Raw genomic sequence first — 17,175 nt, 5'->3', positions numbered from 1 at the left:
ACATTTGCTGCCCTTTTAAGCATAACTCAGTGGTTGCGAGGAATCCTACTCTCTGGCTACTGGAAAAAAAGAGAGTCCTCTCAAACTGCTGCATAACAGTAAAAATAATGTAACGGAAGACTGACATTATCAAGTTATTTTTGCAGCTCTAATACAGGCTACTACAGCAGTATGCAGAGGCACATGAACTACAAAACTTCTTGGTTCTGATAAAGCCAATATCAGATACTAAGAGAGTTTAATACAGCCTGCTTAGAACTGTTTTGTTACTAAATACATGTGTATCTTCTGTGTCTTCAGTAAACACATACAGCACTAGACAAAAATGTAATACCCCAAGAGAAAAAGTAGTAGACTGCTAGTGGGTCCTCATTCTTACTTTTACCTCTGATACTTTCAGTTTACCCTTTTATCTATCCCCATTACCAAGAACAGGAAAAGTTTTATCTTGGTGGACAGTAGATACGTATTTTTCAAGAGCATAACCTTACACTGAATCAGAAAGGGCAAGGTCTGTATTGTAATTCCGCCAACAATTTAAGCTCATCAAGGCTGTAACTGAACAACTTTGGTTCTCTTCCTTCCACTTAGGATGCTTTTGTCTCTTGGTACAAAAACTAAAGTGAGTAGAAAGCTGTCAAAATTCAAGACTGAATGTGAAGGCTAGGATGCCATTTACCTAGTGACATACAAGTGCAGATGCAAGCCTGATGAGATGGGGGTGTACTTTTCAAGTGTCACTGATGGAAAAAACCCAACAACTCTTGGACTACCGTCAAGAAAAGGGACATTTCAACCAACCACCTGTATGATACCCCCTGTCATTCTAATGTCAATCTTTGTAAATGAAGACTGATATGGACAAGAAGCATGGCTATCGCTGACATTACAAACAACATTTATTTTGATACTTCTCATTTTTAACTTTTTAACCTCCACCTTTTTTTGGTGGGTTTATTACACAATGCTGGAATGAATGATAAACAAAAAAACCTCTCCCTTCCCAAATGTTGCCCTTTCGTAACTTTTTGGCAGCTCTCTAGAGCCACAATATGACAGAAAGTTCATCTCCGTGTTAATTCCTACAGTTTAGATCAGCTGTCATTTCACGTGAGGATCAGGATTGTACGTTGGAGACACATATCACTGTACAAGAACCGGAGAAATCAATTTAACAATTAGGTGAGCCCTTAACTCTGGAACGATTTAAGAGTCTACCATTGCCCTCGCAAACTACTATGGTATCTGCTCCCATCGCAGGGCACCAAGTTCTGAAAGCACAAAGCATGGGTCCTTCCATTTTCTAAACAAAAATCTAACTGAAGACAGCAACATTTCCATTTTTTGGCTAATCAGTGTGGAGTCCATATATGGTTTGGTTTGCTTTTTGATGACTGAACTGGTGACTGCTGAAAAATGGGATTTACAATGAAAATGCTGACAGATCTTTATCTCCAGTGTTTGACTGTTAGTCAGTAATCTCTATATAAAAGCAAGCAGGTCATGTGCTTGGCAGAGGTTGGAGTTAAGGTTATTCAAAAGTGGTGGGGGGGGAGGGGGCAGGGAAGGGGTGGTGGTGGTGTTTTAAAGAGGTATTAATCTTTAACTTGACCTCAAGATTTATCTTGCATTATATTCTTTGTGAAAGCATGAAAGACAGACTAGAAATCTTTCAAGAGACCAAAACAGACCACTAGTATTTAAGCCTCTGTCTACACTGGCTGTCAGAAAGAAATAAAAAATTACTTTTTTGAGGCCTTTAAAGTAGATCTCACTATATTTCACACTATGGGTGTTGTGTCATTCTCTGTAGAACAGGAACAGATAGCTTCCTTTCTTTGTCCTATATCCATTTAAAAAAAAAAAAAAAGGTAGGAAAAAACCAATGCAGATCATTCCAGTTACTAATTCTGCCTTGGAACCCCTTACTTATTTTTATGGCTTGTGTTTTGATTAGTGAGGGGGATTTTTTGTGTGTGTGGTAGTTACTTAATAGTTCTTTCCAGACTGATAAATTCGACAAAATACAAAGAGGTGGATCTACCATGCAAGAAACCACAAAACCAAGTACACGCAGAACTGCAAACCCAAAGCTATTCAGTTATTATTGTTTAATGAGTTATCCAACTTGTCATTTTTCTAGAACTGCCAATCAACTTAATTAGATTTTGTCCCCCCCCCCCATATCTGAGAAAAATGTTGCTGCCGATTATTTCCCCGGTCAAATTAGGCGTGTGAGTAAAAGTTAACAAGCGTAACAATTTGTCAAACACAAGCTTGCAGAAATGAGATTCGCCAGTACAGATCAAGCTGGCAGAAGCAAAACACTACCTTTAAGTTACAGCAATACAGACATCCTGCCTCAATGGATTAAGTTGTTCTGTATTAAAGGGAAAGCAAGTAATTTCACTTACTTTTTATTTTAATCATTGATCTTTCAGCCATGTGAAATACCGAAGTTGATGGCAAATTTGTTATTGTGGGACAAGTCAGTGTATGTCAAGCCTCAATCACATTGAAGAGGATTTTTATATAAAACCCTCACCTGTTTGGCACTTCTTTCAAACACCACATACTGTTGGCATTGATCAAGACGTCTTTTACGCATGGTCCAATAATGCAGCACACGGTTCTCCCTCTGGAAGAGTTCATTCAAGATATCTGAAGAAATCAAAGTAGTTTCAACAGAGGTTATGACAACCAATTTTGAAATATCACGTTAAAAATCAGCAGAATAAAGTGCTTTGTATTGTAGAATTTACAATACACTTACTCTTGCTGTTACGGTTTGTTTTGCTCTTTTCCCTGATATTTATGAAACACAGTGCTCTTTTTTCATTATTATTTACAGAAATGTTGGCTAAAGAAACTAGAGATGCAATTAAAACTTACTAGTGACACCTTTTTTCTGTCAAATATTTTTCACAGGGGGACTGCCACTGCTTATAACAGAATTGAAAATGTAGCCTGATAAATATGGTTCTTGACAGGGTTTCCTCAGAAAAAATGAGCATGCACAAGTAATCACAACATGCTTAAAATCTCATATTCATCACAATAAAAAGTAACTTTTCTGAATATACCAGTCTCCTATCAAATATTTTAATAATTTAATACATATGGACAAATAAACAAACTTAGGTCACTACAAGAACAAATGCAACATAAGCAGATATTAAATGTACAGAAACCCAAGTAATAAAAAAAAAATATACACGATTACTAAGTTTGTAATTCCCCTGCAAAAAAAAAAAAAAAAAAATCAAAACCAACAGCAGTATAATTGAATAAGTAGACTTGTTCAAATACGAGTGTTCATTGAGCCTTGAGAGAATTTCCAGGTAATCAAATACTTAATTCCACAATTTGTTATTCCATTCCTGAGTATCAGAAACTGCCTGCCACTGAGAAGTCGCATCCAAATTCCACTGCTAACCTGCAATTCCACATGTCTGGCTTATAAATTCTTCCTGGATAGCAAAGACCTTCTGCTTACAACATGCAGAAGATTTTATCTGAACTCTGCTTCTTTAATGTTTATTGGGTTTTTTTTCTCCAAACAAAGAAATCCTAGCAGTTTCGTGTGAAGCTCACTTTACCCACTTTTCTACTTATACCCACCGCTGGCTATTTTCCGTAATTATGAACGGAGGCTATCAGGCGCTAGGTCTCTTAAGGCATTCCTCTGCATTCCCCTGCCCCGCTGTCCACGTCCACCATGCCTTCCATCCCAAAAATTTACATCTCCGAGAACCAGTTTGACAGAGAAGCTCAAATAAAGGGAACCTGAGGGGAAAAGAGAGCACCTCTCTCTATCAGTGATCTGGGACCCATTACAACCACCCTGAGGATCAGGAAACCTGTCTGCATCGCTGCCAACAGCCTCCTGCTCGGAAGCGCCGTATTCCCACTTGCCACAGAGCACTGAGATCACCCAGGACTTGTTTTTGGTTGGAATCTGGTCGCTGTGGCCAAGGTTTTCTTCCCACCAGGCAGGCTACCCTCAAATATGCCTCAACTGACCTGTCCCTTAGCCAAGCCATGAGCTGATCTGCTCCGAGCCTCACCTGCTTTCTCCGTTTTATTTCTGCCTTATGCCACCTCCAGAAAGCTTGCTCAGAATCTACGCCAGATTTCAGGGCGAGAGGTGGGACACAGTTACCGTTATACAATGCAATACATTCAACTGGACACACCACATAAAATGAGACCTCTTGACAGCGATGCAAGCGGGGTAGTTCTGACAAAGAGCAAGCAAGGTGAATTCAGCTAATTGGAATGGCATTTGTTCTGTCAGGACGTGATACAGATGGCAAGCCAGTGAGAGATATTTGGCTGGGCACCGTTAATGTTACTGCCATTAATTTCTTGGACTGACTAGGAAGAGAAACAACATTCTAGAAAATACTCGAAGTTATAGAACATCAATATTTAATACCAGGTTTGGATAAACAGCTCTATCGCAAGCCTTCTGAACTACAGACCCTGTTGTTATTTTCCTTTGATTCCAACATTTGTTAGGATTGTTTCCTAAACCTTCAGCTTATTCTCCAGGCTCGGAGAGCTTTCAGCTGTCTCTGTGCATCCTGCACTCTCTATCAACCTATCCAAAGATACAAGCACCACTAGACAAGTTCCCGCACTGTGTTCAGTCACAGCCTGTACAGCGGAGACAAAGGTAACGAAGAAGCACGCAAAATTAGCAGCAGAAGCAAAGATGAAGATGCTTGGTTCCTGAGCTTACAGCTATCATCACCTACCGAATCCACCTGCCACAGCACAGCTTTAGGCCACAACCCCTTCCTGAAATTCAGCTTTGGCACCGTGTCTGATACGGTATTTGGATACTCTTAACTGCAGGTCAAGGAAATTATTTACACTGGCATGAAGGGACAGAAGGACACCTCTCAGAGTTCAGTGTGATTCCTGTTTCCCAAGAAGCATGTGCTTAGTTAAACTTTGCCTAGATTAAGACACTGCTTTTCTAGATACCATAATCTGCAGCTGGGAATAAGGATCAAGTATGCCACTGAATGAGGTTTTTGAAAAACATTCAGCAGTTCTGCAGAAACTCAAGGGTTACTCAAGTTTTTAAAGCGTTCATTTATATACTGATCACAGTCTGACACTTTTTCAAGCATACACCTGAGTATGAGCGTGTAATGGTCCAGCAAAACACATGTAACCTCTATTTCACCAAACTAAAATAAACACCCTATTATTCTTTTTCTCTATCTATTTAGAAATGAGATTTTTTTTTTTCCCCTACATGCGTATTTGAACAGGAAGATCAGAGTGAACTTTTAAATCATTTGGTCAGCTACCCCCATACCACTGAGACCTAAAAGGAAGGAGTCCTTGCTGGTTTCATCTTGACTCATGTTTAATTCTCAGAAGCATATATTACATGGCTTATAGGGGAAAAAGCATTAGAGCACATCGCTTATTTTTTTCCTGCTTGGGGATTTTTGTTGCTTTTTTTGCTGCTTTTTAAACACGTATCATTCATCCAGGATCTTAAATGTACATAGAACATGCACAGCACTATGGTTCTGACATATAATTATTAAGGATATTAGCAGAGACTTTTCTACTCTTCCCTCATCTGAACACATTTACCTTTCTCAGAAGGACTGTTTCTACACAGATTTCAAAACTGAATTTTGAAAAAGTCTTGTCTAATAACCCTAAAATTTTTTTCTCTTATACTCAGTAAGTGCAGTAGCTACAACTTCCTGCTTGCTTCTGCTTTGTTCTCTGTGTCTACTACTAAGAGAAGAGTTAAGTGACAAATGTCAGCACCACTTCAGTTATCGATACTGTCAGCATTTGTGTTGAGATTTTGTCTTGTACAGCTCTATAAACATTGATGCCTTGGGGACAGAGGAAAAACAATCTTTTGTCTTAGCTCTACATGCTCAGTTTCAACTGCCACAATCCAAATATTTCCTCAGAGTGAAAAGTACGACCAATACCCTATTATCTTTCCAACAGAAAAAATTCAACACAGGGAGACTTTCAATCTGAGTACTGTCAGATACATGGGTAAGTTTAACTGTTTTCCCCTTGTAGTAAAGTGAAGCAGTGAGCATGTTCTTCTCTAATAGAGCCATCAAGTAATTTAGAGTGGAAGTGACCTCTGGAGGCCATCTGTTCCAATCTCCTCTTCAACACAGGACTAACTCCAAAGTTTATCAGGGGCTTGTTCAACTGAGTTTTAAAAATTCCCAAGGGCAGAAATCCTACTACCTCTCTGGGCTACCTGCTCTACTCAGCGCTTTCTCGCTCTTGCTGTAACGCTTTCTGCTTATATCCATTCATTTTCCATGCTGCAACTTTTTCCTCTGGTCTTATTGCTGTGTTGCCCTGAGTTTCGCTCCATCCTCTGCATAACTCCCCTTCGGGTAGCTGCAAACAGCAATTAATTAGACAATCAGACTTCTCCAGTTTTGAGTCTGTAGCATGGCCCAAGCATTCAGTCACAGCTTCACAACACGTTGAGCACAATATGACTGGCAAATAAATTAGTAAAATGCAATATTTATTTTTTAATCTCTGATCTCTTTTCTGCCTACCTCACCCATCAGTTATGCATACCCGATTAATTGCTGTACTTTTGTCCCTGAAAGCCCTACAGATTTCTCTCTCTACTCCATTCCCCACAGTGCATGTTACACTTTAAAGCTGCACTACACTGAATTAATCCTAGCAAAAGCCAAGCCCTGTGTCATAGTTCTTTCCTGCCTCACCTCAGCGACTACCAATCTACACATCTAACTTAAACATGATGTCAGCTATCCTATACTTCATGGAGTTCCTTAATACTGATTCAACTATATGAAGGGCCCAAGGGCATCATTCAAAGGATTATCTTGTATCATGCTGGCACTCCCAAGGAACTCACAGAATGCACCATGCTAACACACTGAGTAAGCTTACAGTGATCAGCTCTCATTTGGCTTCAGACCAGACATTATCATGCGGAAGTTTACTATCTTATTTTCTCAACAAAAGCAGCACATCTGAGTCTCAAATTGAAAGAAGATTAGGTGTAAGCAGGAGATAAATAAATTCAAAGCAACTCCATTTGGATATAAGAGAATTTAATGACTTGCAGCTCCTTCAAAGTGGGCAAGCAACTCAAATTATTTCCTGTTAAGCCTGACAGAACCCTTTCCACTTGGGCAGGCTTCACTCCCCCACCATCACACACACCATAGCACATGATGATCACATTCTCTGGAGAAAAAAAGAACAAGAAACCCCTTACTTTTGACTTGTTGTTCAGGTGCTTTGATGTGTGTCACCATCCCTGGCATGTTTACGCTGTTCCTGTGCAGGTATTTCAGGAAGACATCAGCATTCCTCCGAGCCAGCGTGCAAGCCTAGAGAGTCAGCAGTATTACTTTATTTGAAGACGCAAATATACATCCAGAAAGAGATGAAGGACCTTCCTCACCCCCCTTTTGTGCACTTCCCACCCTCTTCAATTTTAGAAAGCATTACTTGTTAAATCCTTCTATAGTAAGCCAACCCAACCATTGAAATAGTTTTCCCAACCAACAGCAGTTAATCCTTACTTATCCGTCAGGGGAAAAAAAAAACAAATGCAAAAAACCAAAAACCCCAAACAAAATGCTATTCCTTTTTATCTGAAGATCCTGAAAAGTAATTACCTGCTCTAGAGCGTTCAGCATGACTCAGAGCTCAGAGAAGTTTGTTTTGTGTATGTGCCATGTGCCACTTGAAGTTAGTTATTGCGTAAACAGAGTGCACGTGCTTACATACTCACCCAGATATTCCAAAACAGCCACCAGTACTTTAAACAAAAAGTAAACACTCCACTGAAGTGAAACCAAAAGTGCTAAAATATCAAGACACGCCCTTAAAATATTAAGACAAGGCCTTGAGAGCTTTCAGTCCTCGCCACTGTATTGCCAACACTCAGCTCAGCTGCCACCTTCATCTTAATGTACACCAAGTACTATATATGGGCTGGCTGCCTTATTTTTAATAAGCAGAACATGAAAGGCTACTGTAAAAGGTTAGGTAAAGGCAGCATGGTTTGGTCCAGTAACAAAGTCATTTCTCATATTGTTTTAAAGCCAAGATTGTTAACTCATATGCCAGCTGCAGAAAGATCTATTTGACAGTATACTTAGAGCTATGCTAATATGTTTTTGATGCCAGTGCCAGCAATAGATGCCCAGAGCCTGGAGAGGGATCACAGGTCAGCAGGAGAGCACCTGAGGAGCAGCACAAAGGAATTCCAGCCACTCCGGCCAGTAAGTCACCTTCATCAGGAGCCCAGCTTAAATGCCTCTATGCAAGCACATGTCGCATGGGGAATAAACAAGAGTTAGAGGTGTGCACACGCCTGCAGGGCTATGATGTTATTGGCATCACGGAGACATGGTGGGATGGCTTCTATGACTGGAACGTTGGAATAGAAGGATACAGGATCTTTAGGAAGGACAGGGAGGGGAGACAAGAAGGGGGTGTCACCCTCTATGTCAATGACCAGCTGGACTGCACAGAGGTCCGCCTGGGGATGGATGAGGAGCCAACTGAGAGCTTCTGGGTCAGGATGAAAAGGAGGGCAGGGACAGGTGACATTATGGTGGGGGTCTGCTACGGGCCACCCGAGCAGGAAGACCGAGCAAATGAGGCCCTCTTTCTATAGACAGATAGGAGCAGCCTTACATTCACAAGCCCTGGTCCTCATGGGGGACTTCAACCACCCCAATGTCTGTTGGAGGGACAACGCAGTGGGGCATCAGCAGTCCAGGAGGTTCCTGGAATGCGTTGATGACAACTTCCTTCTCCAAGTGATAAAGGAGCCAACGAGGAGAGGTGCTATGCTGGACCTTGTTCTCATCAATAAGGAGGGGCTGGGGGGGAACATGAAGCTCAAGGGCAGCCTTGGCTGCAGTGACCATGAAATGGTGGAGTTCAAGATCCTTAGAGCAGTGAGGAGGGTGCACAGCAAGCTCACTACCCGGGACTTCAAGAGAGCAGACTTTGGCCTCTTCAGGGATCTGCTTGGCAAAGTACCAAGGGATATAACCCTGGAGGGAAGAGGGGTCCAAGAAAGCTGGCTTGAGAGGTGGGCCCGTGCAAACCTTGTGAAGTTCAACAAGGCCAAGTGCAAGGTCCTGCACAGGGGTCAGGGCAATCCCAAGCACAAATACAGGCTGGGCAATGAGTGGATTGAGATCAGCCCTGCAGAGAAGGACTTGATTGTTTTGGTTGACAAGAAGCTCAACACGACCCAGCAATGTGCGCTCGCAGCCCAGAAAGCCAACCGCATCCCGTGCTGCATCAAAAGAAGCGTGACCAGCAGGTTGAGGGAGGGGATTCTGCCCCTCTGCTCCGCTCTCGTGAGACCCACCTGCAGTACTGCGTCCAGCTCTGGGGCCCCCACCATAAGAAGGACATGGACCTGTTGGAGCGAGTCCAGAGGAGGCCCACCAAGATGATCAGAGGGCTGGAACACCTCTCCTATGAAGACAGGCTGAGAGTTGGGGTTGTTCAGCCTGGAGAAGAGAAGGCTCCGGGGAGACCTTGTAGCAGCCTTCCAGTACCTAAAGGCAGCCTACAGGGAAGCTGGGGAGGGACTCTTTAACAGGGAGTGTAGTGATAGGATGAGGGGTAATGGCTTTAAACTGAAAGAGGGTAGATTTAGAGTAGATGTAAGGAAGAAGTTCCTCACTGCGAGGGCGGTGAGGCACTGGCACAGGTTGCCCAGAGAGGCTGTGGCTGCCCCATCCCTGGCAGTGTTCAAGGCCAGGTTGGACGGGGCTTTGAGCAACCTGGTCTAGTGGAAGGTGTCCCTGCCCACCAGCTGAAAGCTGCTCTGATGCACAGGCAGCAATGGCACCATGTGACTGTCACTTCTCTTCCAAAGCAGCAGCCTTTAAGCGTTCTTTAGAATGACAGTTGCTCAAAGCAGTGATTTCCAATTCCTCTTCAGTCACAGTGGGAGACCTGACATCTATTGAAGTTCAACAGGAAATATATTTATAAAACTGGCTACAATTTTATGCACTTGGCAGTATTCTCCTAATCACTGCCACAAGCAGTTAACGTGCCACTTCACACATCTTTGCAGTTTGGGACATACCTGTAGCTCTTGAATGGGCATTGCTGCTTTCCACACACATTTTAGCACTGTAAGACTGAGCATTTGACTGCATGCTTTCCAAGACACAGAAGACCACAAAAAAATGGCAAACCTTACCTTCAGGAACGCCTCCTTCTGTTCCAGGTGTTTGCTTATCATGGGAGTAACATGATCTGTTTCAGAGTTGGGACCCAGTTTGTCTGCTCCCCCACACCAGTCTTCTTCTCGCTTGTATTCTTGCTCCAGGCTTTCCAGCACGCTGCACACCTATCAGGAAAAAGGAATCCAACTCAAATGTAATTCAGTAAGACAAATATTCAAAATTCAAGCCAAAAAACCCAGAAAACCAATCTACCCCTTACATATACCTTACCATATACCTCAGAAGACATGTTTTGACTGGGACTTAAGAGAAGGCAACAAACTTTGGCTGTAGGTTTGAAAGCACTGGCCTGCTCACGTGGACTTGCTCAGAAGGCTATCCCTAAAGTTGCTCATCTTTCTCTGCCTCTGTGACTGCATAGTTCAGGATGGGTTTAAGATATGATGGCAGAAGCAGCAACCCTGCCAACCTTCCCCCTAACTGTTCTGTGGACAAGTAGGATGAAGCTGATTTTTCTCTGACTCCCACACAAAAACCAGAATTAGCCATCTGAAGTTCTTCTATTAAAACCTCTGTGTAACTTTTTTATGGTTTAAGCAAAACCTCTTGAAACAAACAGAAATCCAACTAAGCACAGTATATTTCATCTTGGAAATGTTTTACAAGACTTTTCTCAACTGAAAATAAGAATCTGAGGAATATTAAAGGGGAGAGTGATAGAAGAGGCAGATGAAAATTTCAGTCTTCGCCAATAATCACTGCACTTTGGTAATGAACTTTCTTTGAAGTTTTTTAATTGAAGCAAGTGTAGCCACACCAATTACACTGTAATCTCTTAGCAGTTAGTACAATTTGTCTATTATTCGTTTATCATAGAATGGTTTAGGTTGGAAGGGACCTTTAAAGATCATCTATAGTCCAAACCACCACCATGGCCAGGAACATCTCTCACTAGATCAGGTTGGTCAAAGCCTCATCCAGCCTGACTTGGAGTACTTCCATGGATGGGGCGTCCACAACTTCTCTGGGCAACCTCTTCCAGTGTCCTACCACCCTCATCGTAAAAAATTTCCTCTTTACACCCAACCTAAATCTACCTCCTTTCAGTTTAAAACCATCGCCCCTTGTCTTGTCACTACAGGCCTTGGTAAAGTCTTTGTCTTATAAGACCTCTTTATATATTGAAAGGCTGCAACACATGGTTTCTCTTTCTAAGGCAGCTGGTAAGAGGATTTGCTCTTTGCATTTTTTTGTATAACTGCAGTTGTTATCAAGTTAGTAAATATAACCAAACCTAGTCAATCATTATTTTAGGTAATGCTGTTTAATACCACACTGAAGAATTAACCAAGGCAGACACAGATCATGTAGCATTTCTTTACCTGTTCAGAAGTTTTATAGAAGGCAACAGAGGCATTCACAAGCTTGAGACGGTCCTCCATCTTCAGCATCAGTTGTTGCCAGTGGGAAGCAACCTTCTCTGCACACTCCCGGATCATATCCATATCATAGTGATTAGCCTGCAGCATTGCCTCTGCCTTCTGCTGAACCTGCAGGGCACTTTGATGTGTTTTCTGACAAAGGGTGGAAATTCAGGAGTTCAGTGGAGAACTTCAGTTCATTTTCTTGAAGACCTCAAAGGCTCATATTTCCACTGTATCAGTAACACTTCTACACACATGCATAAACACCCATCAGATAAAAATAACTGTCTAATATTAGTCACTGCATGACTTCACTATGCAAATACAAAGGAAATAAATCCTGTAGAGATTTACCATCAAATCAACAATGACTAGCAGTTTGTAAGCAATAGCCACTGTCTAGCATTAAGGCACACATGGCATATCTATGTTGCAGTACACTTTGTTATAATTATGAATTTCAGGTTGATTTTCTTTCCCTTCATAGTGAGGCAAAAGAACATGGAAAGAATGTATCTCATTTTGGCTTGATTGTTATTACTGTCCTCACAGCTTTACTGTGGTCTTTTCCACATCAGTGGTGAGCAAATGAAGGTGCAGGCATGCAGGCCAATACAAAAGACAACTCTCCATTCATTGTAAGCAAATTTTTAACTGTAGTTCTCTGTGTAAACATGTACTTGCCTAAAATCTGGAATCCCTAACTATAATAATAAGCATTATTATATCTGAGTACAGAATGACCCAGAAAACACAGAATTTAAGCTTCCTAGTTGTTTATTCTTGAATTGATGAACACCTAGAGGTCTCATGATTTTTATACTTAAGAGTTACCAAAGCTCTCAAAATGAGGGTACATATAGTGTAAACTGTAAAAAGACAAAAAAAAAAAAAAAAGAAAGAGGGGAAGCATAAAACTCCACTGCATAGCAAATGAACATGAAATAAACATCAAAGAGTTGCTGCAAGACAGAGTACTTCTGAAAATAGTTTTCCCAAATAATCATAACACTGGTTATTCTTTCAACAAAAGTGCTTAAAAAACATATGCTATATGTAATCAGTATCACTGTAAGTCCCTTGATAGTGCATATAAATGAATAATATTGCATTTCAGTCAATCTTAAGATCTCTGCCGATTTTTTGCAGAGATATGACCAATCCAATAGGTTTAGTTCGAAGTCACGACAGGAGGATGGACACACCACCAACACGAATTTCAGTGAAACTTACTGTCAGACAAAAATGGAAATGTTAAAGGACCATATCAGAATACACAAACCTGATGTTTGCTGTTCCATTTATTCTTAACTTTAACGATTAGCATTATACATTGTATTCTAACAAAGGGAAACACCATTTTCAGTAAAATTGCAGTGAGCTGCTATCCCTTTACAAAGATGCAAAAAGGTACTGAGCAGGTGTGTTCATCTGGAATTGCAACTCCAAAATGAACAAGAACAAAAACCCCACCTTCCCAGTAAGTGTTTTAATCTCTTTGCCATAAGGTGATTTCAACAACTTTTCCTAAACTCAAAACATTGTAGCGTGAACCCAGAAATGCTATTTAGAGAGACTCATGAACTGTCATACAGGACTTCTTGGCTATGGTCACTGAAATGGTGCTTTTACCTCTATTGCATGTTGAAACTGCTCATGCTCCCTCTGTAACTGTTCTGCCTCCTGCAAAGAGCTAGCAGTGATAAGCCCAGCATTTAACATGGACTCTCCATTTCGGATCCAACCCAACACCTGTAACAAAAGAGAAGACCATGAAATATGCAATTCCACTGCCAACCAGCAAGAAAATTATCATGGCTAGGGAAAAAACCATTTAGGGACACATGTAGTACTGGAATTGATGACTAATTAATTTATTAATTATATATGTACAGTGAATTATATATTCAATAAACACAGCGAATGACATTCATTGTAAATTCACTTAGGTGACAACTCATATCTTTCAGTCACCTACTATATGCTTGTGGTTTCAGTTTATGCTCTGAACATGGCTGTGTTTCTGAATACCATTTCTGTCACCTGGAAAACAGGAACAAGTTACAAGCGATATTTGCCTAAGAGCCAGTGTCAGTGATGTAAACTGAGGACATGCAGCTTAGTAAAAAGTAAGCAAATAATTTTGAATACTAATGTTGAGAAAAATGTGACCATTGAGTGTCTTCTAATTGCTTAAAGATTTTTGGTTTTCAGAATGTGCCTTCTTTGACACAGGGCCACCTACTGCGTCCCTTACCAACTGCAGGAACATGCAACCTTAAGACCCCCTCCCAAAAGATCTGTGCCTTGTTCCTTACTCAAGACTCCAATCCCACACTTTCACCAGATATTTTTATCACCCTAAGTCTTCTTTCTGATGTCTAACACTCAAATCTCTCTTGCTTTAATTTCGGCTCATTTAATTTCTCCTGCCCACAACAAGGAGACACTAGCTCTGTTTTTTCCTCTCCTGTCTCCATAAAGAACATTACCCAACTCCCTCCTCTAGATTCCTCTTCTCTTGTTGACCACAGCCTCTTAAATCTCTCCCATGTGAAGTTAGCTGCCTTATTTTTCTCACTGCTCTTTTACGAGCTCTCTCCAGTTGATAACCATGACTTCAGTCAAAATTTTTCAAATACTGAGTAAAGCTGGACATAATTCACGTTATTCACTGTCGTCTATACAACTTTTCTATGGAACTGCTGCCCAGCCAGTAATTACCCCGTGCTGTATTTGTTCAGCTGATTATTCCTGCCAGTACATCATGCTCTGTATTTGTCACTAATAAAATTCACATCCTACTTGCAGTGCAATTCTCCCATACCTCAAGATAATTCTGAGCTGTAATCCAGTGTCTTCTGATGAACTCAAATCCCTTTCCCAGCATCTTTTGCCTTTATCTTCATATTTAAAAGCGTAACCTCTACTCTAACATGTAGATTTTCTGACTGAAAACATGAACCATTATCCAAATACAGACTTCTACAGATTTTTTTAAAAATTCTGAAATCTCTTTTCCAATCCAGTAAGTCTCTTAATAACTTCTGTTACTGAGTATGGTTTTCCAGCAAGTTATCATTCATGGTAACGTAGTCTCATATGACATTCTCATAGTAAGCTAGGGCAGGATAGATTGAACTAAACTATTTTAAAAGCTTTAATAGAAGGAAGATCTATGTCATCTGCTTTTTCACCTCTACCCAGAAGACCTGTCAGGAAGAAACAGGATTTATCAACGGGAAGCTATGCCTAATGAATCTACGTTAGCCTTTTCTCCTCTCCCTGTCACTGTTCAGGTTTAATAATCTACTTGTTTAAATATTTTTCCTGGGAATTATGTTAAACTAGCTGACCTATAATCCTCCCTCAGCTAATCCTTTCCCACCTTTGAGAAGCAGATGTTGAATTCCAGGCCTCCAGAACCTCATCCAATCTCCAGAAGTTTGGGTAGATAAGCACTAATGTCTATGACATTATTTCAGGCAGTTGTCTAGGTATTCTAGGGTGAATTCCTTTGGGCCAGTTGATTCGAAAATAACCAGTTTAAGCATACCTTCTCTAACCTTTTCCTACTAATTGATTTTAGACCTTTAACCACTGGTAATAAATATATTAACTACCAAATCACAGTTAGCTCTCGAAACTTATTAAGTACCAAAGCACAATTAGCTCTTAACGCTAAATAGTCTCTTCTAGTGATCCACATGTGACATTACCATTAATGTTACTGTGCCAGGTTATTATTAAGGGAATCAGGATGATGTGACTCTAGTCATAGACTGAAAACATGGGCGGAAACCAGAAGAAGGACCTATTAAAACACAAATCCTTCAAAACAAAAGGCACGTCTGGTCTACATCCAAAGTACACTCTAACATATCTTTAACAGCTTGAAGCAACTGAGGTCTAGCCATCTTGACACAACATTCATTTCCTCAAATTTGCATCACCACCTCACCTTCTGTCTTACGCTTATCTAGACTGCAATACTGCTGTATTAGTAATGCAGGTTTTCTCACTTCTGCCTGCACAATAAATAGCTAACAAGTTGGTTTTTCTTTTCCCCTGATATTGTATCTTTGAATTCTTCTATATAAATCCTGCAAGCCTGTAGAAAAGAGTAAGTCTGCAGTGTAGACGGAGGACATGACAGCACCTTTACCCTCTATCCATTTTTGCCCTTTCTGCACCTATTACACATAAAGTTGACAAGAAAATTCTTCGCAGGTTTTCTTTAAACCTCTGTTTGTCTTCTGGCTCTTCTGCTTCCTCCTAGTACTGAGCCTTGATCTACAGAACTTCAATGGCCACAAAGCAGAACTAGTATGGTAGTTAAGGGAGAAGCAATACTGGGTGTTTTTATCTGCTTTCTGTGCTTATTTGCTAAGAATTCACTAAGCTCCAAGTTTCACTACCTAGTACTGAAGAGACTGCTTGCAACTATTTGACTAAAAAACTAAGCCAGGAGACAGTTTGCTGGTCTCCATTATAGTAATCTGAGAGACGAACCCTATGGAAAAATTCCTGCAGTGTTCCAGTCTAACCTTTTCACATGACTACAAGCTCCGTATTTTTATATTTTACATATATATATATATGTGAAATACAATGACAGTAACATCAGTTTCCATTATTCAAATGGAAATCTTGTTAAAATCCTTGCCATGGTGACAGTATCCCATCTACATAACAAGTGCGCTTACAGCCAGTTCATCAACAATAAATCTCGCAGAAAACCACAGTAATTGAACTGGAAAACAGTGTGTTCACTGCTTCAGGCAACAAAATACAAACCAAACAGACTGAAGAGGAGGTTTACCATGTCATTTTACTCTCAGGTAAAGCACCTGCTGTGACCTGCTGAGCTATGAAGTTTTTCCCATTGCAGAGGAAACAGGGGAAGACCATGCTTCCTGATACCTAATAAAAACTAGAATAAATCAGCTGTGGCTTCCTGAAAAGGCAACTGAAATGACAAAACTAAGAGTAACTAGCCCCAAAGCATTCCAAAGGGGATTGAAAGAAATCCTATGAGACAATATAACACTCAGTTTTAGTTCCATTCAATTTTTAGGCCTTCAGGCTGGGGAAGTGTTGCAGGTTAATCTGTACAATGAATATCTGGAAAAGGAGTTTGTAATACATGAACACTCTGTCAGCTACACATTCATATAAGTTTGAAAATTCACGCCTATTACGGCATTTAATTCAACATAAAATCCCACTTGATAGAGATGTGTTCTAGGAATATAAAAAAGAACCTATTTTTTCTCCTAAATCCCAGTCCATTCAGAAAAGGCGGCTGGCTAGAATAGTATACTATCTATAGCTTTATTATAAGATGAACTCATTTTTTCCAGTGCTTTCTTAAAAATCTAAACTTGAAGCTTCGGCTTCAGTCAGGGCTAGCAGTGGTTCGAAAAAGTTACAAGGATCTTACACAATGACCTACAAACCATATACTAAGCGTAACATGGATATTCCTCTACAATCCATGATGTTCATCATCTGCTTGTATCTGC

The 17,175-nt window shown here is 40.6% G+C and overlaps 1 protein-coding gene across 1 annotated transcript in view; it reads right to left on the bottom strand.

Moving 5' to 3' along the window:
• Nucleotides 1-17,175, bottom strand: part of TRIO (trio Rho guanine nucleotide exchange factor) — a 255,876-nt gene that overhangs the window by 96,609 nt on the left and 142,092 nt on the right. Inside the window, exons 16-20 of the mRNA XM_010571449.1 lie at nt 13,283-13,402; nt 11,609-11,800; nt 10,241-10,390; nt 7,271-7,385; nt 2,546-2,661 (exon numbers count right to left, since the gene is read on the bottom strand). Coding sequence (XP_010569751.1) covers nt 2,546-2,661; nt 7,271-7,385; nt 10,241-10,390; nt 11,609-11,800; nt 13,283-13,402 — 693 coding nt within the window. The remainder of the gene's footprint in view (nt 1-2,545; nt 2,662-7,270; nt 7,386-10,240; nt 10,391-11,608; nt 11,801-13,282; nt 13,403-17,175) is intronic.

This window comes from Haliaeetus leucocephalus, unplaced genomic scaffold (genome assembly GCF_000737465.1).
Source record: "Haliaeetus leucocephalus isolate CR32 unplaced genomic scaffold, Haliaeetus_leucocephalus-4.0 Scaffold328, whole genome shotgun sequence".
NCBI classification, from domain to species: Eukaryota; Metazoa; Chordata; class Aves; order Accipitriformes; family Accipitridae; genus Haliaeetus; species Haliaeetus leucocephalus.
The sequence above is the reverse complement of the archived record's forward strand: the minus strand, read 5'-3'. Positions and strand labels throughout refer to the sequence as shown.